Source organism: Danio rerio, chromosome 25, assembly GCF_052040795.2.
Source record: "Danio rerio strain M-AB ecotype USA chromosome 25, GRCz13ab, whole genome shotgun sequence".
In the NCBI taxonomy this organism is placed as follows: Eukaryota; Metazoa; Chordata; class Actinopteri; order Cypriniformes; family Danionidae; genus Danio; species Danio rerio.
This window is the reverse complement of record NC_141045.1, coordinates 15073379-15099918: the sequence shown is the minus strand read 5'-3', so window position 1 is coordinate 15099918 and position 26540 is coordinate 15073379. Positions and strand designations below refer to the sequence as shown.

At 34.4% G+C, this 26540-nt stretch overlaps 1 protein-coding gene across 1 annotated transcript; it reads left to right on the top strand.

The window, feature by feature from the left end:
• Positions 1-247: 247 nt before the first annotated feature.
• Positions 248-25366, top strand: cry2 (cryptochrome circadian regulator 2). Its single transcript, NM_131786.3, is given in 11 exon segments — positions 248-519; positions 2231-2339; positions 9199-9341; positions 15189-15462; positions 15686-15826; positions 16371-16682; positions 16999-17150; positions 19653-19855; positions 20660-20743; positions 22361-22587; positions 23713-25366. Coding segments are annotated over 10 exon segments (1797 nt in total). The 5' UTR covers positions 248-361; the 3' UTR covers positions 22582-22587; positions 23713-25366.
• The last annotated feature ends 1174 nt before the right edge of the window (positions 25367-26540 follow it).

Genomic DNA, 26540 nt, shown 5'->3' with positions numbered 1-26540 from the left:
GCACTTGACTCTGCGCGTGACTTGAGTGTTGTTACCAAGTTGCACGAATTGATGTCATAATTTGACGATGAACATGGCGAACAACACACCAAAGAAACGTGACGGGGCTGGACCTGCATCGTGAGCCCGAGCCAATCACAGCTCGGAGGCCCGAGTCACTCATTCCGGTAATCCGTACACGTGTCCGCCCGCTGGCCAATGAACGCGGGGAGAGGCGGAAAAAAACCATTGCGTCTGCTGTGTCTGCTCCCCATCTCAAACTCTACACTGAACCACAATGTGCGTGCAGGACGGCTGAAATCGCGAATTGTTTACTCTTCTGGATTTCCTTGGAACTTTTACGATGGAATAAAGCGCTATTATGGTGGTGAATTCGGTGCATTGGTTTCGCAAAGGGCTGCGGCTTCATGATAATCCGGCTTTGCAGGAAGCTCTAAATGGCGCGGATACTGTACGGTGTGTTTATATTTTGGACCCGTGGTTTGCAGGCTCGGCTAACGTGGGAGTCAACCGATGGAGGTGGGTTTCACTTATTTTTTGGCGTGTTGTGGTTATGTTGAAAATTAGGATATGTTGTTTTGGTGTTTTAGTGATTATTGGAAATGGTAACGTTAGCGGTTAACTGCGCAGCTCTTTTGCACAAACGCTGCTGTTTTGGCCTTATGTCTGATATGTAAGTCTGAAATGTAATTTTACCGTAATATGTTCGTGTGAATGTCGGATTTAAGTGGTAAATGACGTATTTATTATATATACATAAAAAAACTTAACACGCTTGCGTGCGGCCCTGGTTGATGTTTTGACTAAGTTAGTTTAACAAACTTTGTTACTCAACTTAAACACCAATGATTGAACTATTTAAAATGTTATTTCCTTTTTTAAACACCGATTGATAAACTAATGTTTATTTGCGTGAATTGTGTAATTCCGTGGCGGTGCCATGAGAGCAAATGGAGGCTAATGATAACAGGCTAGTCGTTTTGCTCACGCCCACTTCGGTTTTATATAACGGCTAAAATTACCAATTTCGTTACTGCGTCATTGAGTGTTTTCTCGATGAACTCTAAATCTTTATAGACTGAAACTGATGTAAAGTGTGTGTAAAATGTTGTTTTCGTATGCAAAAGCTCGAGTCACGTGACGGAGCGATTGTATTTTCACGTGTTGTGTCTTAGCAGACATGCCGAGGGAGGGATGCGGTGTTTGAATGAACAAACCAGACATAATGTATTGTGAAATCTGTCAAAACGTTGTCAAATATTTTGATTATTTTGTTTATGTGCCCATTTTTCTTATGTTGTAATAATAATAATTATTATTATAATTATTATAAACATTGTGCATGATTAATAAGACAATAACGTTACTCAATATCTAGTTTAGTTAAAATATGTTTGTTAGCTTTCGTAAGTTTATGATTCATTCCAATGTCTCGTCTTTTAAAGCCATTGAATAAGATTTGTGACTTTCTGCTGTCCTCGAAGAACGAGTTCACCCGCAAATAACATTTGCTGTATGTTTACTCATCCACAAGGCAATCAAAGATGTAGGTGACTTTCTGAAGTAAAATTGTAAAGATTTGTTTAGCTTAAGCTGTGGTCCTTCGTGATTTGTAAAATGCAAGTCAGTGGATTCTGCCACTTTGATAGTCAAAATACATACAGGCAAACTTAAAGTAATACTTGTTATACTCCTTTAAAAACATTGAGGTCTTTTGAAGTAAGAAAACAAGACGACAAATAGGTTCCCTAAAGTATCTAGGCCTTAATTTGTTTCTCTTTTACGCTTTGATAGGTGATAAGTATTATTTTTTATATTATTTCTAACCAGCTATGTTAAATAATAATCTTAATTGACCATTGTGTTTTACTAATGGCTTAAATGAGTGCAAACTATTCATTCACCCTAAAAATATTGGTCCAAAAACATCAGTTACTAATCAAAGCAATTTTTTAAAAATGTAATCAAATTAAAGCTTTTTAAGTAATATGTTAGGAGAACTTGATTATATATTTTTAAAAACGAGCCATTTGTTGATGATGAGGCCCTAAAGTACAACTATTTGTTCATTAAAATATATATATAATTTTCTGATTATGCCTGAAAAATAAAATGAACAGCATTAGTGAGAAATCATTCTTGTTTTCTCGGACTGAAAAAGACTGTAATGTCAAGGTATCTTGAAACAAAAGGTTTGGCTCAAATCATATTTTTCCATTTCTCTCCACAGATTTTTACTGGAATCTTTGGAGGATTTGGACACAAGTTTGAGAAAACTGAATTCGAGACTTTTTGTGGTGCGCGGACAGCCAACAGATGTCTTCCCTAGACTCTTCAAGGTCTGTTTTCGTCTCTGGACATTTGTCTTGTATCTTTTTGTTTCTCTTTTGGCTTTTCATTTCTAAACATTTGTGTCTAAAACTTGTAACATGGAAAACGTCCACCAGGCCTGAGGTGGACATACTGGTGCGTAATACATACCTGAGATATCAGGGCATTTGGTAACTGTTGACTGCAGTTAGTCGATTTAAAATAAGATATTTCAATATATTCACCATTAAGTTACTTATTGAACTTCATTTGTTTTAGTAGAAATTCAATAATAGTTTAAGTTTGTCATTTAGTTCTAATGTTACAATACATTGTTTTTGGCAGCAGCACTGATTTAAAAGCTTAAACTGATTGCCAAATATCAGCCGCTTGCTAATTAGTTTAGCAAACATTAGGTAGTTGCTATGACTTCATAATAAACACAGTCTAGTTAGTATGCAGGGCAGTGTGTGTTCGAATCTGGTCCAACAGCAAAGTAAAGATTTAGGCAATTGTTTCACCATAATAAGGTTTATTTTGCAGCGTTGTCTGTTTGGTATGCAACAAAATGGAAGGATGTAATGTGTCAGATGAATATCACAGCTTAACTTGCTTGTTTTGGGCTAAAACAAGACACTATTACCTCTCTTTTATTATCACAAAATACTTTATTGTTGGAAGTTTTGGAATGTTCACATAGTTTCCATTCTGTATATTCAGAACGTTTACTGTAAGTGTTCAAATTTAATGTCATGGAGAATGGTAATGAATAAACATTTTAGTCATAGAAGGGAGTAAGGCTGCACGAAATGGTAACTTTGATATTGCGATATTTAGTTTTTCTGTGATAAATATTGCAATATGAACACAGTTTCACAAGAATAGCTCTATTTGACGGTTTTCTGGGGAGTCTTAACAGTATTCAGGCACGGAAATTAAATATTTACAATGCAAATAAATATGCTTTTCTTATTTTTTGTCTTGTTTCCAATCCAAATATCAAGAAAATAAATCTTAGATCAAGTAAAATATTGTTTTAATTTTACCATCAGAAGAAATAAGTGAAAATTAAGAGTTTTGGTTTTTTTTTGCTAGTTTTACAGAAATGATCTGCCAGTGGGCTAGCGGAAAAAATCTTGTTTTCACTTTGACATGTAGATATTTGGACTAGAAACAAGACAAATTTTAAGTAAGAGATGTTTTTGCATAAATCATAAATTCCATATACATACAGTAATAAAATACAATGATGAGGCTCCTGGTCAACTATTATTCAGACTGGAGTCGCATATCTTTGTGATATGACCATTGTAATTGCGCACATTGCGATATCGATGCTGAAATTATACAATGTGCAGCCTTATAAGTGGAATAAGCTCTTTTAGTTAATATTCAGTTTTTTATATGTAAAATATTTCAATTTAATTCTAAAAACCTTTGTCTAACTAACATAATTGTCTTCACACAGAGGCTTACACACAACCACACAAATACAATAAATAAAAATAAACAAGCAAAATACATTCAGAAATGCAATATTCATTTGTTGTCAACAGCTAATTTGTTTCTAAAATTATTAATGGGGAGTCTGCGGGGTCTTAAAGTTAAAAGTTGATAAATCAATGCTGAGAAAATTAAGTCCTTTTAAAGGTATTTAAAAGTCTTAATCACATTTTACGAGATCTTAAATTTTGTTCAAGCGTTGTCCAAAGTGTTTGACTCCAATAAAAGCATAAATATATTTATTTTTCTCCTAATATTAACAATGGTGTGCTCGATCCACATAATTAGTTCTGGCCTGGGCGCGTCCGACCAAGCTCCTCCGTCCGGGTTTTGTCACGTATTTTGCGACAAATGCGGAAAGGTCATGTGATGCTCTCCACATGTAGCGAAACCATAGAGCGAAACAGACAGCAAAATGGGAAAATGTAAGTTTGCTTACCCCTGGTTGGAGAAAGATGAGCTAAAACAGTGGCTGAAACATGTCGCTGAAAACAACAGCATAATTTATTCTTTCAAGCTTTGTTTCTTCCAAACTTATCTGAGTTCTGTTGCATGGTTGTGCTTCATTGATTTATTTAACTTAATTTATTTATTGAAATTACCTTTTGGATTTCTGCATATACCCAGTATTAAAAATAATCACACAAACGACTAAAAAAAGTAATTGAAATTATTGGAGCCAATAACCCAATGGTTTAGTGCGCTGACATATAGCACCATGGTGCTCACAATGACCTGAGTGCAATTCCCAGTTTATCCTGAAAATAATTGTTAAAAGAAATGGAAATTCATGGCCGAATGGGTTTTTTTGTTGTTTTTTTTGTGTTGTACTAAATGTTTCCTATAACATTTATTATCCAGGTATGTCTGTAAAAGACAATGTCTTTTTTTAAGTGCCAAAAAACATTTCATGAACTTTCGTGATCAGCTAATGTTAAGAAATATCAATGCTGTACATTAAATATTGCTTTTACTTTAAAATATAATTAATTAGGAAGTCATTTAAAATATAAAAAAAATAATAATATCGCTGTTAAGGGCTGCACAATATTGGGAAAATCTGACATTGCGATAATTTCTGTTTAATTTCTTGTGATATGAATATAATTTCACCAGATTGTTTAAACAGCCATTTGAAAAGGTTTCATTCACTTAGATTGGGATGATCAAATCTTTTCTATGCAGTGTGTTTGCATAAATTATAATAAATTACAAGCATACTGTATGTAAATACAACAGATTAAAGATAAAAGTTAAATTAAATAAACAGTGCTTTATAGTTTCTAACGGTAGTCTAACAGTATTTGAGTACAGAAATTAAACAATCAATTGTAAAATAATATGGTCATCATTGTATAAATAATTTCAAAATAATAATATTTTATAATGCTATTATCATTTGATTTTTAATAAATTATCTAATACTGCTATGTGACTATTGAGGAGACACACATTGCAATGTCAATGCTCAAGCGAAATATTGTGCAGCCCTAATCACTGTGTATATATTAAACCAAATTCAGGAGCATGAGAATCTTTACCCATCATATATTCTATAATTTCAGCTATAAACGTCACCACATCCCATCATTTTTCATTTAGATAAAAACTTCTAGTAACTTCATTTTAAATAAGCATTTGATACCTGTAAGGCTGTTTGGTTTGCTTCAGCATCCTAAGGTAGTTTGTTATGAAAGATCTCATTTTCATGCTGCTGAAGCAGGCTTCTCTTTTTAGCATGCCAGTGTGCCAGTCAGACATTGGCAAGTGAGCTGAACGATCCCTTTGGCAGGTGGTTAATGGTGCTGTTTATGCATGAGGGTGAAAGCACCAGCACATGAACCCTTTATAGTGTGCTTGTGTAACCAAGAAGTCACAGTGTTAGCTACAGTACACTTCTCTTAGACAGCTCCATATCTGCTCCAAGTTATGAAAGGATTTTGCAATGAAAGACTCTCCTTTTCAGTCTTTTTAGTAATAAAATGCTAATTATATACTCGTATGTGTGCAAGCTAGGACAGCAGAAGAAAGGAGTTACTCATCCCAATATGTACAAACAACAATACCTGGATATCAGAACTCAATATTCTCAGCACATACCAATCTTCACAGATGGTTCAAAGATGGAAAGTAATGTAGCAGCAGCAATGGTGACAGGGGAACAAAGTCATGGAATCAGTCTGCCTAACCAAGAACCAAGTCTTCTGAGAACTTGGTTTTTACTTTTTTTAATGCAACCCATTTTATTTACAGCTTTCTTACAAGCTTAAGCCCAAACTATAGGTTGTTTGCTTTGCTAGTGTTTTACAGTAGTTTTTAAAAGTAATTTACACAATTTATTATTGTATGTTGTTATCAACAGAAAAAAAATTAACTTGAAATTAGACGGACTATATTCCCCTCACTCAAATGCTCATCAAAGTCCAGTTGAAGTAAAAATGAAACCCTCTGAATTGTGCTGGAAAAACGTTTTTTGTTGTTAAATAATACCCCTCTATTATTTAATTTATTACATTTATTTTTTTTATCAAAACCGAGCCTTGGTGGACTCCACAACAATATGTGTTGAATATATGCTGCTAACCTAAGTTATGCGTACACTTCAGCGCAGTAATTTTTCTCATTATCCTCACACTTAGGCGTTTGTTTCATAACTTGTCTCAGTTGCCCAGTTGGTGGTTTGTTTGGCGTATGTGAAACCTGCAGTTGCAATAATATTTATGCCAAATTAATTGGTCCTAACGAATGTTTGATTAAAATGAACTCTGGAGCAGATTGATTGTAGTGAGAAAGCAAAATGATCCACCAAAGCAGGCTATATCACAGTGTTTTATGGTTATTTAGGCTAATAGCCATATTTTCGGCAATATGAAGAGAGAATTATGAGTAGGGTGGGATGTCATTCCAGTAAATGTTGGCTTTGTCAAATGCGATAGAAAAAGCATGGTGAAATATTACTGAGGACTGTTTATCTGTTAAGAAAGTTGACCGAAATTACCATCTGATAACTTTTCTATATTTTAATCTTGGCCTATTGTTTTGTTCATTTCTGCATTGGCACCTTGAAAGATCCAAATTGTCTTCATGATCTGAGTCCAGACTCAGTTCATCTGTTATTTCTCTCTATAATTTAAGCCTATAATGTATAAGCCTATCGTGCCTATAGCCTATGTTTTTTTAAATAGATTGATTGATTCAATAGATTGAATAGATTTTGTATTGTTGATTTTTGTATTTGTTGACATGTTGACATTTGTTGACATGTATGACAAAGTCTAACCCCTCTGATTTATATTTGGTGATTATGTCTGAGGATGTCATTTAAAGTCCATTTAGAAACTTTGCTGTGTGAAAGCGAACTGCACCAAGAACAAAAATGAGCATTGTAATAATTAATTAATCCCTGTTTTGGAAGCAAAACAATTGATTTACAGGTGTGAAAGCACTCTTTAACCCTTTGATCTAAATGCTGTTTTTGAAATGTTTATTTTGTTAGTGCACATTGTTGTTCTTTAGGTGAAAAATGCAAGCTAGTCTGCAGAATTTTCCTTTTTGTTTGTTTTGGTAATCTTCAATCAAAGTCTGACCATTTGCTTTTATGTTTGACGTCAATTTGACGGCTCTGACATCAGTTTGACAGCTACAGCTACAATATTCTTAACTACACCGCTCTTACCTTCAGTTTGTTTTGAGAGAATGATATGCAAAAAGAAAGTCCTGGCCCCTACTCAGTATTTTCTTAAATAGGAAGTACATCTATTTATTGAAATTTCAGGTTCACACACTTTTAATTTGGTTTGGTATTGACTCCCCCAGATGTAAAACAATGGAGTTTGTCACTCTGTTATTACTTTGTTTATTTGCTTAGAATTGTGACCTAGTCGTGCAATTTTCAGTCTAGGCTTTTTTTCCTTTATTTATTTTATTTATTTATTTTATTTTATTTATTTATTTATTTTTTGCTGAATTGAGAAAAATTCAACAGTCTCATGAGAGAAAATCTCGGAATTAGCTTAAGAAGTTTAATTCAATTCATTTTAATTTCTGTAGTGCTCTTACAATGTAGATTGTGTCAGCAGCTTAACATAAAAGTTCTAGTAAATTTAAACTTTGTCAGTTCAGTTTTCAAAATTTAAGTTCAGTTTTATTCAGTTGAGTGTAGTCTAAATTTCACTGCTGAAAGTCCAATCCCTGTTGAGTAAATCTATCAATGAGAAGCTCCAAACCAAGCAAGCCAGTGGCGACTGTGACGAGGAACAAAATTCACCGGCCAGGCTCAGTTGGGCAAGACCATTTCTTCTCTGGCCAAACTTCCTGTGCGGAGCTGCAGTCTAGGTGCCGGAGGCTGGAGGACAGTGGACGTCCATCATGGAGAAGCTGAGGGTGTGAATAGGTCATCAGCAGATGATCAGCCTGGCCCACGAGATCAATGTGAAGACTCGTCGGTCACTGTGGTCTTTCAGGAATCAGTCTCGCAATCTCTGCTCCTCCAAGACTGCAGTATCAGCTCAGGATAGCTCAGCTTATCATTTCTTCACAGGTCATAGACCGCATCAATGGCGCTGCATAAGTTCTAGAGGCCTCGGGATGAGTATCCCCAGGAAGAATTAGAGAATAAAGAAAATTATTAGTGTAGCTGCTGTTCATAGTGTATTTAAACACGGGATGTAAAAATAAAGTGCCATAAATGAAAATAGTCGTTCTATAAACAAACAGAGAGACAAACATGTAAAGAATATGAGAGTTTCCAACAAAATGTCATGTGCATTAAGCCAGTAGTATGCGTTTACAGGTGGTTTGTCAAGCCAAAACATTGTGTGGAGCACATTCACTTTACTAAAAAGATAGGTCTTTTTATCTAAGTTTGAACTGTGAGAGTGTGTCAGCCTCAGAGTTGAGGAGCCATAAATGAGAAGGCTTGACCTCCTTTAGTAGACTCAACTATTCTTGGTACTACCTGCAGTTTTGAGATCTTAATGACCGGGTTGGAACGTAGCGAGACAGGAAGGTTGGTTAGATATACAGGAGCTATAGATTGTTTTAAGCTTTATAGGTAAAAAGAAACAATATTTTATAATCATAAAACCATTTTTGTTAAATAACAGAGGAGCCTAAAATTGAGCCTTGGTGAACTCCACAAGAAAAAGTGTTAAATAAATGCTACAAGCCTCAACTAATGTTTTGAGTACACTTCAGCACATTATTTTTTTTTATGATCTTAAACCTTTTTATCTAAATGTTGTTGTTGAAATGCTGGAAATTAGGTTTTATTTAATTTAAAGCTAAGTATACTAGGGTTTTAGAAGTAAGGGTTAAAAATACTATACCATGATTGTTAGTTTGATTATTTGTATTAAACATATCTGATCTCTCCCTTTATTTCAGGAATGGAATGTCACACGTCTCACGTTTGAATATGACTCTGAGCCTTATGGGAAGGAAAGAGATGCTGCCATTATTAAAATGGCACAGGAATACGGTGTGGAAACCGTGGTACGAAACACTCACACACTCTACAATCCAGATAGGTGAGTGATGGACTGCGCTCGCACATACTGCTCATTAAAAAAATGACTCTCGTAAACTCACAAATCCAATAAACTTTGGTCATAGGTGTAATATGTATTTGTCTATAAAATGTCTGAATTTTAAAAGTCATTCAAGTGTGTCCACTTTTGACTTGAGAGTGTATTAATATTTTATAGTGATATTTTTATTAGCTTGTTTTACTTGTGGCAAGCACTCAAGTGTATTTTAAAAGATTTTATTTTAATAATACACCACTGTTTAAAGCTCTGTGATCAGAAGGATTTACATCAGTCTTTAATACTCCATTGAGCTGCTTTTATAATTAATAAAACTGAAATGTTAGATTTGTGAAATATTCTTAAAAGAATTACAATGTATTTATTATTGTGATACCAAACCTATATTTTCAGCAGTTATTACTACTTCAGTCTCACATTATCCTTCAAGTCATTCCAATATGTTGATTTATTATGCTACTTAAAGTCGTTTGGAGGATCGAACCTTTCCTTCAGGGGAATACAGCTGTATCATTGGGATTGCATATTGAATCATTTGGCACTGACTTCTGTGTTTAAAATTATATGTGAAATACTGTTCTTAAAGTTATCTGATTCAGCTTAATTAAACAATACATATTGTTCTTTAAGACTAGATGAGGGTGAGGTAAAATGCTGCAATCTTTTGAAATACCTTTTTTTTACACCATCCTCCAAATATCACAATGTAGCCCAAGTGTAGCAAATGGAGTGCTCTCATTGAACAGCACTGAGATAAACCTTGTTATGTGGCACAGGGCTTCATATTTATTCAGCTGCAGTAATAGAAAATGTTTACTTGTGAGTTGATTGAGTGTGGCAATGGCTTTATCATGCCACCTACATGTGACCTTGTATCAAGTATTTTCATGCCATTTTAACCCGGTAAAAATGAACCGTTATGTAAGTGTTATTGGATCTAAAGTTCATTAACTATTAAGGTCGTTATTAAAAGATATTATGTAATTTTTAAATTGCATGTTTTGGTTATTTTTCATGCGCCTATCTGACTACATGCATTGAGTTTTTTGCTTCTATTTTAAATGTTATTTTAAACTTTCAGTCAGGAAGTTCATATGATAATTGTTTAAATCCATACCTTTTGTTTTCTTTTAATATAATAATTGATTCCATAGTATCAAAATTGGCTGTTTATTCCATTAAAATTTTTGTTTTTAAAACATTGTTAAATTCAAATAATTATACTTGTTAAAATATACTTTTAAGTAGGGCTCGGCGATATTGTAAAAACAATTATCACAATTTGATGTTTCATATCATTCGATATCGATAATTTTTGAATATTTTTTAACAATACATTTTAAGAATATTCAGATTTTTTTTAAACCCCTTTATTTTCATTTCCCAACATTACTAAAGCAAATAATGTTAATTGTCAAAAGCAAAATTATTTAAACTAAATAGCTGGTCTCTTCATAATAAAATAAACAAGTGTTAAAGAGACTCTTAAACTTGATAAAAAAAAGTTACAACGTGTGTGCAACAATAATGGGTAACTACTGAACAATCAAAGCAAATTTTAGGGTAGATCAATATCTGCTAGGTGTGAATAATGATACAGGAAACTTCAAACTCTGTACACAAAACAAGTTATCAAAATCAAATTTGAGCTTTCAAGTAAAGGAACAAACCATCATTATTCAAATACATTCTGCAACATTACAAATTGTGAAGTTGAATGACCATATTACCCCTTATACTAAAAGCTCTTTCAGATGGGAAGTGAGTGGCTGGGATGCACAATAAAACAAACAAAAAAGCCGTTCTGGCGACATCCTTATATCCTTTTTTTTTTTTTTTTTTTTATGTTTTCAATCTCGGATCTTCTCACTGCTGCTAAACGGCACTCATTTTCGCATGTGTTGTTATTCTGACCTGAAGTGGCAAGTGCAAGTGTGTGGGTTCCTTGATCATGAGCTTTGCACTCACGCTCCCCTGGCGTCTCTCGTGACTAGGCGACCATCAAGCGTTTTCTCTCAGTTTATGGAGAAAGTAAAATACCTAATCTTTTTTTTTTATTATTGATAGACAATGGTTTTCGGTCAATAAATATCAATGCCGATTTTTCTCTTTGCCGATCAAGCCTTACTTTTAAGTTAAATAATTGAGGGGCCCAAAATGAAACCTTAGAGAACACAACAAGAGAACATCCATTAAGTATAGACTGCCAGACAAAGTTCTTTGTTAATTTCAGTTTATTTTCTTATTGCTTTAAAAAAAAGTCTGATGTTAAAATGTTTAAAAAATAATTTTAATTAAAATATACTTTATCACCTTTCTGGTTATTCATAAAGTATAAATTCACAGCTTTTCGTGAAGTTGTAGTTGACTTTTTATTGCAATGACAGCTATTGTCTTATATGTACTATTAATTGTATACTTCTAAATGTAAATATAATTAATGTTTGCAATGATGGCTGAATATTATACTATAAATTCAACACCAACAAATCATTCGATTTCAGAGTCAGTTTTTTTAAATGACAAACTACTATAAATTTGAAAAGCCATGTTATATTTAAGATATTTAAGGTAAATTGTTTCTACAACTGTTTAAACATAAAGTGTGAATAAAATTTAAACACAAAGAAACTTAAATTTGGTTTATTTGTCATAATATAAATTTCAATGAGAATGTCCCACTGACAGGATTCTCACTCTCATTAATACAAGTATAAATCTAAACTACTGTGCTACAGGGGTTGTTTTTGCACGTCATCCAATAATCATTGACTAGATTCCTCAATAAACTTTGCCAGCACTTTTAGCATAATGTGACATAACGATGAACTGTGCACTATCGTGACCCTGAGCTGCTCTTGTGTTTATATGCCTTTCCTGAGTATATTACCAAACAGAATGGCTCTCTTTTGAGATCATCATGCAGAGACCACTACTCCTGATGTGTGTAATGTAAAACAAGCGGCCTTTTGCGTAGGTTACATAAATGGGATTGATGTTGGTTATACACCCAGATGCAGCGTCTCATTCAGAAGAGAAGAGAACGATCCTGCATGCAGATAAGCGTGTGTAAATGCATGTGCTGGTGTGCCTGTGACGTCTTTAGGACAGTCAGACGAAATGAGACTCGCTGTTGCCATCTATCGGCAAAAGGCAGCCCTGGCAGTCACACTGTAAAACATGTGCTGTGGGAGGGAGGGTGAAATAGCTCAGCATGCAAGTCACCACTGCAAACATGTGCGAGCTGAGCGTCAGGCTTTTCCTAGTGAGCACGCGGGTGCCCCCTGATTCCAGAAAACCGGCCAATGGCGGAGACTCCACCCCTGACGGATATAGACAGTTGTATAAGATCAACTATAAATAAGGGACAGGCTGTTAATGTGTTAAGACTCTTGTTGCGCTCTTAGAGGAGACACTGAGACAGATCATAGTCAGTCATGGACATATGTACTTTCATTTGGAGAATGTGGGTAAATGTTTTTCGTGTTTGTCAACACGTAACCAAGCGAACTATCCTGGTTAATTGATTATGGCCCAAGTGACCTTGTTTCCACTGAAACAAAATTGGCCAATTGGCCTGCAATTAATCAAGATTGTAATAATATCAATCAGGGCAATTGTTTTTCTTCTATACAACTGGAAATAAGTATTGAACAATAATATTTCTAAAAAAAAACAAAAAAAAAAACAATACAAACATAAAAATAAAACAAAAAAAATCTAAAAAATGGGTTATGTGTAGTACTGAACTACTCAAATGTATTTAATACAGTATATAAAAGGCTTTTTGGTGATGGCAGCTTAAAGACGCCTCTCAAATAGAGAATGAAGTCACATGATTTGCTCAGGTGTGAGTGGGTTTTTTTCACAGACTTCAACAGTGTGAAAAATTTTGATGGTTCTGTGGTCTCGTTTATCAAATCTGATCTTTATTTTGTATTTTTCATTGGATTTAAGTCGGGTGATTGGCTGTGCCATTCTAAAGCTTGATTTTCTTTCTCTGAAAGCATTTTAGAGTTTTTGTCAGTGTTTTGGATCATTTCCCTGCGGAAATGTCCACCCTGGTTTCATCTTCGTCATCCTGACAGGGTTCATACGGTCATAGAAAACCTGGAAAAGTCATGGATTTTTGACATGGCGTTTTCCACGCCTGGAGATGTTTTTGAAAGAAACAGAAAAACCCACAAGGTTTTGGAAGATTTGGCAGATATTTTTTTCCTTAAGCTGCGGTCACACTAGAGCTTGTGCTTACAAAATTCTGTCGTACGGCGCTGTGACAAGGGGTGGGGTTAAACAATATGATTAGACATTAATAAAAGTGAGTAATTGATGCAAATAAGAATTTACTAAGCTTGAACTTTCAAATGCAGTGAAATGCGAAACTTGTCGCATGTGCTTGCGTTTCTGCTGCATTTGCATGCCTATGAATGGAAGTCTATGGAGCTAAAAATGCGGTGTGATCACGGCTTTATAACAGAAGTAGTTTTACCTACTGTTACTAGTTTGACAAACCATTAAGATTATCTAAAATTAATTTGATAGTTATCTGTATACTAGAACGGAGGTTAGTTGTTTTTACTTTTCTTTTCTTGGCCAAAAACATGCTCTCATTATTAGTGCTGTGTAGTCATCATCTATTTTACATGGATATAAAAATAAATTGAATCTATTGCGTGTTTTATGATTTGCTGTAATAAATTTAAAAGTTATTATTTGCCACATACATGTAGACATTACATGAAACATTAGGTCATGAAAATTGACGTGAAAGTCCTGGAAAAGTCATTGAATTTTTGTAGTAAAAATGTGTATGAACCCTGTCCTGATAATGTGGATGTTGGACTGAAGGAGTGAATATTCATTTACAATGAGGATAAGCAGAGGATTGCTGAATAACTACTGAGAGATTTCAGCTGCTGTCTGGGCTTTCACTGTCTTTCTACAACTCCCTGTCTTCATGTGTTCAATACTTTTTCCCTGTGTTTCATTTTATTTAACATAACTTAATTTGTAAAATAATTAGATTTGTTATCGTTTTATATGGATTTCTTTGGTTGCTATCAACATCTGGTAAACATTTCAAGTCAACAGCACCTTTAGAAATGTGTTTTCTGAGAAAAACAGTAACGTAATACTTATTTTTCCCGGCTGGATATGAAGTTTGATATTTAAACTTGCTAATAAATGCACTTTAACTAACTAACAGAGGGCCCCAGAGTTGTTGAGCATTGGGAGACACCAAAACAAAATATTTATTATAGACGATACTAGTCAAATTTTTGGCCTAAAACTTCTAATGATCTTACAAACATCTTGGAAACCCTTTAGTTTAAGTAACAATTTGCACTATTACCTACCGGCTTATAATTGTGAAATTATATTAATGGTGTATTATAAGTACTTCTAAGTATGATTTTCTTCTACTTTCCTAAACCTACTCAACACACCTAAGCCTAAATACTACCTTATTTACTATTATTAAGCAGCTATTTAATAGCTTGAGCTAATAGTCTGAGTTAATTCTTTGTTTAAGTGAATTGTACATTAAAATGAAGTCCTACCAACATCTTTTAATTTTGACACTGATGCCGAAATCCTTGATGTTTTGGAGAGAACTATAAATGATTTTCATTATAAAATACCAGTAATTGAACTTCTTAAAGAATCATTTATCTACAAAAAACAACTCAACAATCAAAAAGTTCATATTAAACTGGTTCAAAACAAAGACTTTTCCTGCTATGAAGTTTAAATAATGTTCAACCTTGAGAGAGAAAACAGCTACTTTATAGACAGTGAAATCTGAGACTTGATTTGCTTTCTCCTCAGGATAATAGAAATGAACAACCACAGCCCCCCTCTCACTTTCAAGAGATTTCAAGCCATTGTGAACAGACTCGAACTTCCCAGGAAACCATTGCCGACCATCACTCAAGAGCAGATGGCCAGGTGTCGGACACAGATCTCGGACAATCATGACGAACACTACGGCGTGCCCTCTCTAGAGGAGCTGGGTTTTAGGACTCAGGGTGACAGCTTACATGTATGGAAGGGTGGTGAGACTGAAGCCCTGGAAAGATTAAATAAACACTTGGATAGGAAGGTAAGACATGGAGACTGTTTATGAAGTTGCATCTTTTTGGAGCACGTTTTAATAGTGACTGATGACAAAAGAAATGCTTTGCTTAATTTTTTTAAAGTATTAACTAATAAAATGTTGCCTGCATGTCTAAAATCAATTGATTTATTTTTAAGGAAATCTTTAATTTGATTTACTTAGATTGATTTTGAGTTTACTTTGATTTAATCATGTTGTTTTGTTGCAGGCCTGGGTAGCAAATTTTGAGAGGCCTAGAATATCCGGTCAGTCACTGTTCCCAAGCCCAACTGGACTTAGCCCCTACCTACGATTCGGTTGTCTGTCATGTCGCGTGTTTTACTACAATCTGCGGGATCTATTTATGAAGGTAAGTTGTTCTTTGCCATTGGTAGTGATCTAGTGATGTGTAAGCATAATGGTTTAGTAGTAAATGGTGAATTTTTAAGAAATTATGAAAGTGGATGTTCGATTTGAATAATAACAGTTGCTAATAGATGTACTTAAAAAAATAATAGACGGTCCAATATCGAGCCTTGATGGACACCACAAGAAAACACAATAAATGTACATTAAGAGTCTGCACACTTGTTTTGAGTTTATTTTTCTCATGATGTCAGTAAAACATTAATCTAATATCTGAAGTTTAAATGGTTTTTGGGGATTAATAAACTGTATTTTCTTTGCAAAACTGATTTATATTGATAAGTTGGTCCAGTTAATGTTGCAAAAGCTTTAATTAAATACCCAGAATGCAAGCAAACTGAAGTGTCCCAAGTAAAAGTTTTATATCAGGCATTTAAAATGATCCATTAGTTACAAACTGAACGAATGCATACTGTAAAACGGCTACAGCTCAGTAAAAAAATTATTATTTCATGACATTTTTCTCAATTGCAATTCACTTTTACCAGTTACGGAGGCGCTCCAGTCCACCCTTGTCGCTCTTTGGTCAGCTGCTGTGGCGGGAGTTTTTCTACACGGCGGGCACCAATAACCCTAACTTTGACCATATGGAAGGAAACCCCATCTGCGTGCAGATCCCCTGGGATCACAACCCCGAGGCACTGGCAAAGTGGGCTGAAGGTCGGACGGGGTTCCCTTGGATCGATGCCATTATGACCCAGCTGAGGCAGGAGGGCTGGATCCATCACCTGGCCCGACATGCAGTAGCCTGTTTCCTCACTCGAGGAGACCTGTGGATCAGCTGGGAAAGTGGAATGAAAGTAAATACTTTCTCTTCCTTCCTTTTTAATTTATTTTTTATGTCTCATAAAGCAAGACACTAAGTGAAAAGGGTAAAAAAAGAAAAAAGCACTTCTAAAATGTTCTTTTAATTATGTTAATAACAAATTCTTTGAACAAGTATTTATATTAATATAAAAAAACATTGATAATGTGCTATTAAAAACATTGTATTTAGAGGTTTTCAATGTTGATAAAGTTAATAAGTACTTTAATTAAAGCCAAAAAGCCTAAAGTCTTATGGTTTAGATTTTGGCTGTGGTGTCTCATCTTAATCTCTTTCACATTTTCTCCCAGGTGTTTGAGGAGTTGCTGTTGGATGCGGACTGGAGTGTGAACGCCGGCAGCTGGATGTGGCTTTCCTGCAGTGCGTTTTTCCAGCAGTTCTTCCACTGTTACTGTCCAGTTGGCTTCGGCCGCAGGACGGATCCAAGTGGAGACTACATCAGGTACGCAAGCTGAACTAAACCAGTGTTAGAACAGCACTTCTTACATCTCTAACAGGGGTTATAAATCAACATTTATTTTGCTTAAAGGTTTATGTAAACGGCGTCAGGTTTGAATCTTTCCACTGTGCATAATCAAAAGAGTCGCTGTGACATTGTGAAGCCTTTTAAATAAACAGTGTTCGAAGATTACCTGGAAAATAGCAAGCTGGATCAAAATTGGTTCACAAGATGTCATACAGAGAAATTATGTAAAGCATATTTTGTACTGCTTCACAGTTGACTAAGTTAAAAAATGCTGCACATTATACTATAAATCATTGATATTTTATAGCATTTTTGGCAGTAGGAAATTAAAGTTTAAAAGTGAAATATTAAATGGTAGTTGGTATAAATAATTGTGAGATCAATTTGAATAATTATACCTGCTAAAAGATGCATTTATGTTAAATGATAGGAGGCCTAGAATTTAGAGAAGGGTCTGGCTGCAGATTTGCACTCTTGGGCTTGCACTCTCAGGCACCCATGCTTCCTCTCAAGTGACGTAATTTACTTGCACTCTCCTGTCACGTCACTTGCAATCGACACAAATAAACCGGAAATAAGTTTACAGTTCATTCACACAGACTGCTCACAAAGTATTCACACAAAATATTCCTCCACCGTTATAAATTTTCAAGTACAATTGCAACTAACTAATAAACATTATAGACTTTATAGCTCGTTTAAATGAGCAAATGACAAACAATATGCAAGCATTCTCCCCCAAATATAAAATGTTGTAGATAAAAGACTCGCAGGACGGTAGATAAATAATTGTTGATGGCACGTCTACGCAGGAGTGCGTTCATGTGAAATCACAGTTTCAGTGCAGCTTCAAAAGTCTACACGATCCCAGCCCAGTTTGCTTAATGGAAAGAAAACGGCACAGATGATATGTACTGCAGAGCTGTTGGAAGGCAAGCATTCGTGGTTCTTTACGATCTGTTTACCGAGCTATAGCAACTGCTGCACTCGTTGCTGTATGTTGCCAGAAACCAGTATTTCCCACCCAATTGAGCGGTTTTGAATTAGAATTTGATTTGCATAAGATAGGTTGACAAAATTTGGCCGTTATGCAACTTATTTAACAAAACAAAACCGTGTGCTCCTACTTCATTCAGTTAGTAGTGACCAGTGCATAGTGCAAACTGTGTGGACTTACCAGCAAGAGGAGAGTTAAATTCACAGAGGTTTATCCTGACACTTTTATCAATAATTTTTTTCCACAATTGGCAGCAAGAACAAACATAGAAGCGTTGCATGGTTGACAAGCGGCACCTTATTATGTTCAAAAGAATTTAAAACACCAAATGGGACTAATTTATACCTCTATTTGAAAGTAAAACATACATCTATTGGTCGTGTAATCTACACAACAATACGTGCAGTGTGTAGGTGAGAGGGGGGGCAGTTTTTTAGTGTGATCCTGTTATGTTGTGGTTCTGTGACTGCTTGTGTTGGTTGCTGTATGGTTAAAAATTATGACGGTTAAAGTAACAAGGTTAATTCTGATTTAAATAAATTACAATTAAATAAAATATTCATCTAATATTTTGTGCGTTTGGGTGAGTTTTGGACCGCTTTTAAGCCGGAAAAAGTAAGCTACATCTGGCAACACTGCCAGAAACTACAGTGAACGCTTAGAAAAAAAAGCCACTTGAGAAAGGCTGACAGATAAGACGTTTGTTGCAAGGCTCTTAATGAAATGCCCTACCTCAGGGATTTTTATTACCCCTCAGGGACACTCTTAAGTTAAATTACTGAAGGACTTTCATGCAAGCGGGCACAGGTGACTATTGTAAATGACGTTACTTAAAGTGGAAGTGCGGTTGACTCAGAGTGCAAGTCCAAGAGTTCAGGTGCAAATCTGCAGCAAGAAAATGGCACCACAAGAAAATGTGTGTTAAATATACTTCAAAGCAATCTTTGGGCACATTTGATAAATTAATTTCTGATATCCAGGGAAAAAAAGCAAAAGGCAGATGTAGAGAAGTAAAAACTGATGTTTGGACTATGAAAATCTGTATTTTCACCCTTTATTGATGTTTTGTTGATGTACATTTTGCTTGCAAATCAAAACAAAAGAACCAATGACTTTGCTTGGTAAAATTTACAAAAACTATATTTTTAAATAATTTTGTCAGTTAATTTTAATAAAATATAGTCTCAATATAGAGTTTATCATATTTTAATGTTTAAATTATTCATACAGAGTTATTAAAAAGCAAATATTGTGCAAATGTCTCTTCCATGTATCACTTTGGCTACTAACATATGTGATTAACAAATAGCTTAACTCTTTAAGGTGCGCTCCTTGAAAATATTTTATTTTCTTGCGTTGAATGATATACTGACACAAATCTGATAAATAGTAATGATCAATTAAAATAATAAGGATAGACTATGGGTAACAGGTCGACCAGGTGGTTAAGATACCTGTTAAATTGTATTTACTCATTACAGGAGGTACATCCCAAAGTTAAAGGATTATCCTAACCGCTACATCTACGAGCCATGGAATGCTCCAGAATCTGTGCAGAAGGCGGCTAACTGCATTGTGGGTGTGGACTATCCTAAACCTATGATCAACCATGCAGAGAGCAGCCGGCTCAACATCGAACGGATGAAGCAAGTTTACCAGCAGCTCTCACACTACAGAGGCCTTAGTGAGTAACAAACCGTGAACCTACCAAACATGACACGTGCGACTACTGCCCTCTTATGGAGAAAAGTGGGAATTGCAGCCTTTTTGCTTCAAAGTAAAAGTTTGATGATACTAAATCTAAGGGCTTATTGAAGCATCAGCTGCTTGGCTTTGTTTTTCTCCAAAGTACTTTAAGCTATAGTAATGTGGTTTGTTTTGGACCCAGTGTGCTATGTAGATAGTTATGTTCATTCCAGCTCATTCAAATTCATATTTAATGTTGTCTTCACATGCACTTTGGAGGTTTGGTTAAAATAGTTCTTTGTGATACTGCTCTGTTGAAGCAGTGTATTAGGGTTAATATGAATGCTTCCATGACTTAATGTATTATTTTCTTTTTGGTCTCTACCAAACTAACCAAGAGAACACAATTTAAAATGCGAAAATGCCTTATAAATGGATCTAGCTGACTTGCAAATGACATTTTCCAAAAATACCACTGCAAGTCAAGATAATAATACAAAAAATAGAAATAAATACAAATGCAAATTAAGTGCTTTGCAAATAGTCTTGCACAACCATTAAAAAGCATGCACATGATGGTCAAATTAATGTTATTTATGATAATTTGTTTTTCAATTATTGCATTTGCAGAATTTGCATTACATTCTTTTAAATGTAGAAAATGTCAGTGTATGCAAATGATTTTGTAGTCAAACCATTGATGGATGATTGTTTTTTGTTTCTGTTTATATGTTGCAATTGTATGCAAAAGATGACGTTTGGCATTTTCCATTAGGCCCCTCTGTTTGTGATTTCTCTGTAGGTTTGCTTGCCTCAGTTCCTACTATTCAGGAAGAGGCAGAGCCTCCCATGTCAGATGACTCTCAGGCCAGCAGCAGCTCTACCGGTGAGAAATGCTATCATCATACTAAAGTTATCTCTCTTTAAAGCCTCATGATGAAACTCTAGAAAAAAAAATGTTTTCCAAGATTAACACAGGAGGTGTTTGTTTACACAATGGGTGTAACAATATGTCAATGCCATTATTTGTTCAGTTCTGTTTATTGGGCACACAGGTTCTGCTTTGTTTATCTTAAAATCAGTGATAAAGTTGAATAATTTTATACACCGGCTTTACATGTGTCATGTTAGAGCAGACATGTCTAAAATAAACCTTATAGTAAAGTGTTCAAGTTTTTTAAACTCACAAAATATCTGTCACTTTGTCTCTAGATCTAAAGCCAACAATTTGTTAAATTATTACATTCATACATTAATAACAAATGGCAAAGAGAATGGGCTCTATATTCATTAAAAAAAATAAAAACTTCATAAAATTTGCTTTACTGTTGGTAAAAGAAAAGAAAACTTAGAACCGGTGGGATAAGATTGTTTTTACCTGTTGTAGAATCAATCACTTCAGGATAAGTTTTTAATTCTTGTAGATCTTTCCACACATTCTATTTTTAAAAGTATTTTAACTATGAAGCATTTTCTGTTGGATTGCGTTGGTTTCAATTAAAGTAAAAAATTAAAATGTTGTAAACCTTAATATTATCTATGTCTCTGGTATACCTTTTCTAATCATGAAAATGGCTATAGAAACTGGCATAAAGTTAAACTAATCAAACAAACCCTCTCCATTTTTCTAGATAGATAGATAGATAAATAGCTTGATAAATATGTGGATATATGGATAGATGGATGGATATTTTCTTGTGCTCTTTGATTCAGAAGTTCATGATTCGCACTTAATTACTTTATATAGCTTAACTTTACATTCGTAGAAGATGCAATACACAGACATTTTGGCACAATGCCTTCATCAGTGCGTGACCATCTTCTCACTCCACCCTCTTATTCAACATTTATCACATTACATCATTAGTTAGACAACTATTCAATAGTTTAAAACAATCTAGCTTTCGTTTTATTATAGCTAACAACACAATAAATATTTCCTTCACTCTTTTGCTGTTTGATCAGTAGATTAATTAATGTTTATTTTTAATATAAGTGACGAAATGGTTAATCTAGGGTAGTTTGTTTGTGCCATTTCTGGGTTTGATATCTACACAACATGACTGTAGTGATTTGATCATTGAAGTCTAGTTTTGCCCTATTTTTAGACGTCTATTAGATTTTCACTGACTGTCCAAGTTTAGCCTTGTTTTAGCCAAGACACCTAGGTTTAGACGTCTATTAGACGTCTTTTAAAAGCAAAAAAATGCTTACTGGGTAATCATCAATTAAACCGAAATGAACGACTACGCATAATGTTTGTTCAATCTGCCTATTTGACGACTGGTCTAGTTTTGGGTTATTCTTAGATGTCTATTAGATTTTTACTGGCAGCCCAAGTTTAGCCTAGTTTTATCCAAGACGACTATGTTTAGACGTTTACACGCTTATTTCGAAAATACACGTCTTATTTCACCCTAAAGTAAATGCAGCGTTATATATTTACTACTCTTACTATACAAACAGTTGTCAGGAGAGTATTTTTGCTCAATGTTTTGTGCAGGTCAAGCGTCATCCCCTCCACACCTGAGCATCACCGCACCTTCTACACCACCGCTGTCTGAATCCTCCAGCCCAAACTCCAGCCCGACGGCAAGCACTTCTGTCCCGCACACCCAGAGGAAGAGAGTAAGACCCTCAGAGACTCCCAGCAAACAGAAGACTAAAGTCAAGCACACCAGTCAAGCAAGAGGACTCGAGCTGAAGATGGATGACAAGCAGTGACCGCAGGTACAGGCCAGTGTTTTCACCGATTGCAATAATGATTATAATTATAAAACACTACTGTAATAATGCAAGTTTAAATGATGTTGATAATAGTAGTAATGAATTTAAATTATTTTAGTCAATTATTGTTATCGTTAATATAGGAATCACTGCTTTGTAATTGACACAGCAAGTTGTAGTTTAATTTTTTAATTAATTAAGGTTATTTATAATTTTAGGAACATTTTAATTATTTTAATTTAAATTATAATTTAAAATTAAATATTTCTTTTAAACCAGGGGTGTCCAAACTTGTTAGGCCGAGGGCCAGATGCAAAAAAAAAAAAAAAAAAAAAAACACCGTTGTCCCGGGCCAAATTTTACATACATCACACAGACACGTGTGTGTATGTATATATATAAATATAATAAAAAAAATATATTTATAACGCTTCTGCTCTCTTGCGCGTAAGAAACAGGCGTGACTCTCGACTATTTTGACAAATACACACCAACGTTACACAGAGCCCAACATGGAAGTTTGTGATTGGGTCAGCCCAATGTCAATAAAGAAAAGAACCAATGGGCTGCAGATTGTCACATGGCCGCTGTGTCCCGAAAAGAAACATCTTACTTTCAGAGCGTGACAGCTCACAGGAGCGTGACAGCTCGTCAATCACTTAGTCTTAGGGAGAAAAACATGACAGTCTGCTAAGTGTTTTATGGGCCGATCAGATCATAAGAAGATGATCAGCCCGGCCCAAAAAGTACGTCGACCCAGTGGGAACTGCTCGGTCTGCCCCTGGCCAGGAAAAACAGGAAAAAAACTGCAACTGCGTTAATTGCGTAAAATTTTTTAACGCGTTAATTTTTTCAAATTAATCGCATGCGTTAACGTGTTAATTGTGACAGCACTAATAGATTTATGTAAATATATTATATAAAAACTAATTAAAACAGCACCATTTAACTTAATAAATGGAAAAAGAACTGAGTCTTACTATAATAGTTATTTTAAGAAGTTATTAATTTTATGCAGTTTTACTATTATTTTACATCTAAATTGTTAGTGTGGGTATTTGTGTTCAGCAGTGATTGAGCTGAATATCCGACTGTAATGATGATGAATTCTGTTTCTGCCCTCTTCAGATTGAAACTGCATTTGCAGTCCCATAACCAAGCGAGTCGGACAAGTTCACCACCCCGAACCATCCGATAGAAACGGCAAGAGAGAAGGGTGAAACGGCGCCACCTTGTGCAGAAAAACAGGAACGGCAGTAATGAATAAAAAAGAAAAAGAAAAAACGCCACACTTCCATCAAGGCGTGCTGTAGATTCAGGGCTTACTTCCTATAACATCCTTCATTTAAAAAAGCTGCTTTTGTTCTAGTTTGACCTGATAAAGCTAAACACTATCGTGTAAAGATACAGATCTGCATCAGATGCATCAAGATCTAACAGAAACGGAATTCTCTGAATTAAGTGTTCACCAAATCAAGCCAAAATTGATGTTTGGTTCTCCTAATAGAAGTGATGAGGGAACATTTGAAGATGCGGCGTTGATTGAGAATTATCTTTTTCTTTTATTTGTATGAAGTCTATAATTGCTTACAAGCAACTAGTCTGCACAAGCAATGAAGAATTGAACTTCTTCGCTTTCCGGTTCGATAATTTCTCCTCAGTAATATACGCTTTGTGTATGTAACTCAGACGCAACATTTCAGCGCATTTGCTGCACTAAAAGTTTCTCAATTTAAAGTCAAGGATTCAGTCAAAATTAAAGTTGCTGCTTATTTGTTCTCCTTCAGGTTATTCAAGATGTGTGACACTTTTTTTCTTTTGATTTTTATTTGAGTATAACATTAAAGAATATTTTAGCTAGGGATGCACCAATACCATTTTTATGCAGCCGATCCAATCTCGATACCAAAAATCTGAGTATCGACTGATACAGATCCGATCCCAATACTCTGCTTTTTATTTTAATTCTTTTTTTTTTTTTTCTTTTTAGCATATTACAGTTTCTATAGTTCTGGTGCTAAACTCAAATAATATATGTTCTTTTAAAATAATAGATCTATAAGTCTACTCTATATGACAGACGACCCAATTGAACTAAAAACATGTATCAAACTGATATCTGATCCAAGTATCGGGATCGGTGCATCCCTAATTTTAGCTGACACCTAAAACTGAGGCCTTTCGATGATTCATAAATTTCTAGTCAACATCTTCCAGCACTTTTAAAGTAAAAACAAACGTACAGGCAAAACTAAATGAATACTCGTGGCTTCTGATGATAATTTGAAGCAAAACTGAACATTATTTACTCTTATTGTTTAACATCTTTGTTAACCTGAAAGTGAGTAAATGAACGGCAGATTTTATTTTTGCGAGAATTGTAACAGTATCCAATCTTAAGTTAAATTCAATACGCTTGATTTTTGTTTTGTTGTTTAAAACCAAGCCAATAACAGGTTTTCGATCATTACATTCCACTAAATGTGTTCGTTAATGATTATTTAACAATTTAAGGTGTTCTCCCGGCGACGCAGAACAGCTTTTATTTATTCTTCGTCCCTTTATTTTTTGATTTCTCTTTTTTTTGTATTGTATAAAAGAGTTTATTTTCATTAAAAGGCTGACGGGGTTGTTGAGCTCTTCTGTTTGTTGGCAGTAATTTATTTAAGCCTTTTCACTGCATGCTTCTGTCAGCGGCAAACCATGTTTCTGCGATATATTGCATCTACGATGGTTGACTAGACTACAATATATCAAATAAATTTCTTGAAACTATTGGAAATGCGCTTGAGTTTTGTGTTTTCTTCAAACTTCACTCATCCAACTCTATTTTTTTGTTCCAGGTCTGAGTTTATTTTATAGTCCTTTATAGAGAAGATTGTTTTAAAGCAGCTTTACAGTATTAAATAAGAAATTCCATTATATTGTTATAATAATATGTTATAGATTTAGTTTTGAGAATCACCACTAGAGGGAGTCATATTATAGACTTATATTTTGAGTTTTATATGAAAACGGGAAAACGCTGAATTGCATTTCTGTAAAGCCTGCTCATTTGCATTAAGTGATTTACTATTGATTTGTGTTTATGATCTTCAGATGTCTCTTATGCCATTAAAAAAATTAGATTGTTAGATTTTTGTTAGTTATTTATTTCTGCTTTATTTGCTATTATTTTTATTTACCTTGTTTGTCTATTATAGTATTTCTGTTTTGTTTTGGAAGTTTTTTGTGTGTGTTTTAATGTATATTTTAGTCCTGATTTAGTCTTAGTTTAAATTTCTTTTTATTATTAAAAAAAATGGTTATAAAATATATTATATTTAATATTTAGATTTTTTTCTTCTCTTTTTTTTTTAGAAGTTGTTTTTGGTTGTCTGTTGTGATTTCAGGTGTTTTTTATGTGTTTATTTTATTTTTAATTGTTTCAGCTTTTTTAATTGGTGTTTTTGTTGTTGTTTTGCTTTTGTTTTCAAAACATAACTTTTTTTTGTGACTGCACCAGCCGTTATTATAGTATGCAGCAAAATATTGATTATTAGGCCAGAATTAAAGTATCCTTTCTAACCCTATTGACCCAGACAATACCTTCAAATTTTCCTTCGATCTTAGTACTTAATGTCTACAGAAGAGTCTAGCTTTAAAAAAAGAATATTAACAAAAATAATTTTTTTTTTTTAGATGCTAATGGTCTGATCCGATTCTATTATTTATGCCAAGTTAAAAATGCTCCCGCCTGACTAAATGGTAAAACACAATGGCTTAACACTTGTAAAATAAGAATACAGTTTTGAACAGTACAAAACAGACCACTATTCTATATATATATATATATATATATATATATATATATATATATATATATATATATGTGTGTGTGTGTGTGTGTGTGTGTGTGTGTGTGTGTGTGTGTGTGTGTGTGTGTGTGTGTGTGTGTGTGTATGCATGTGTACGTA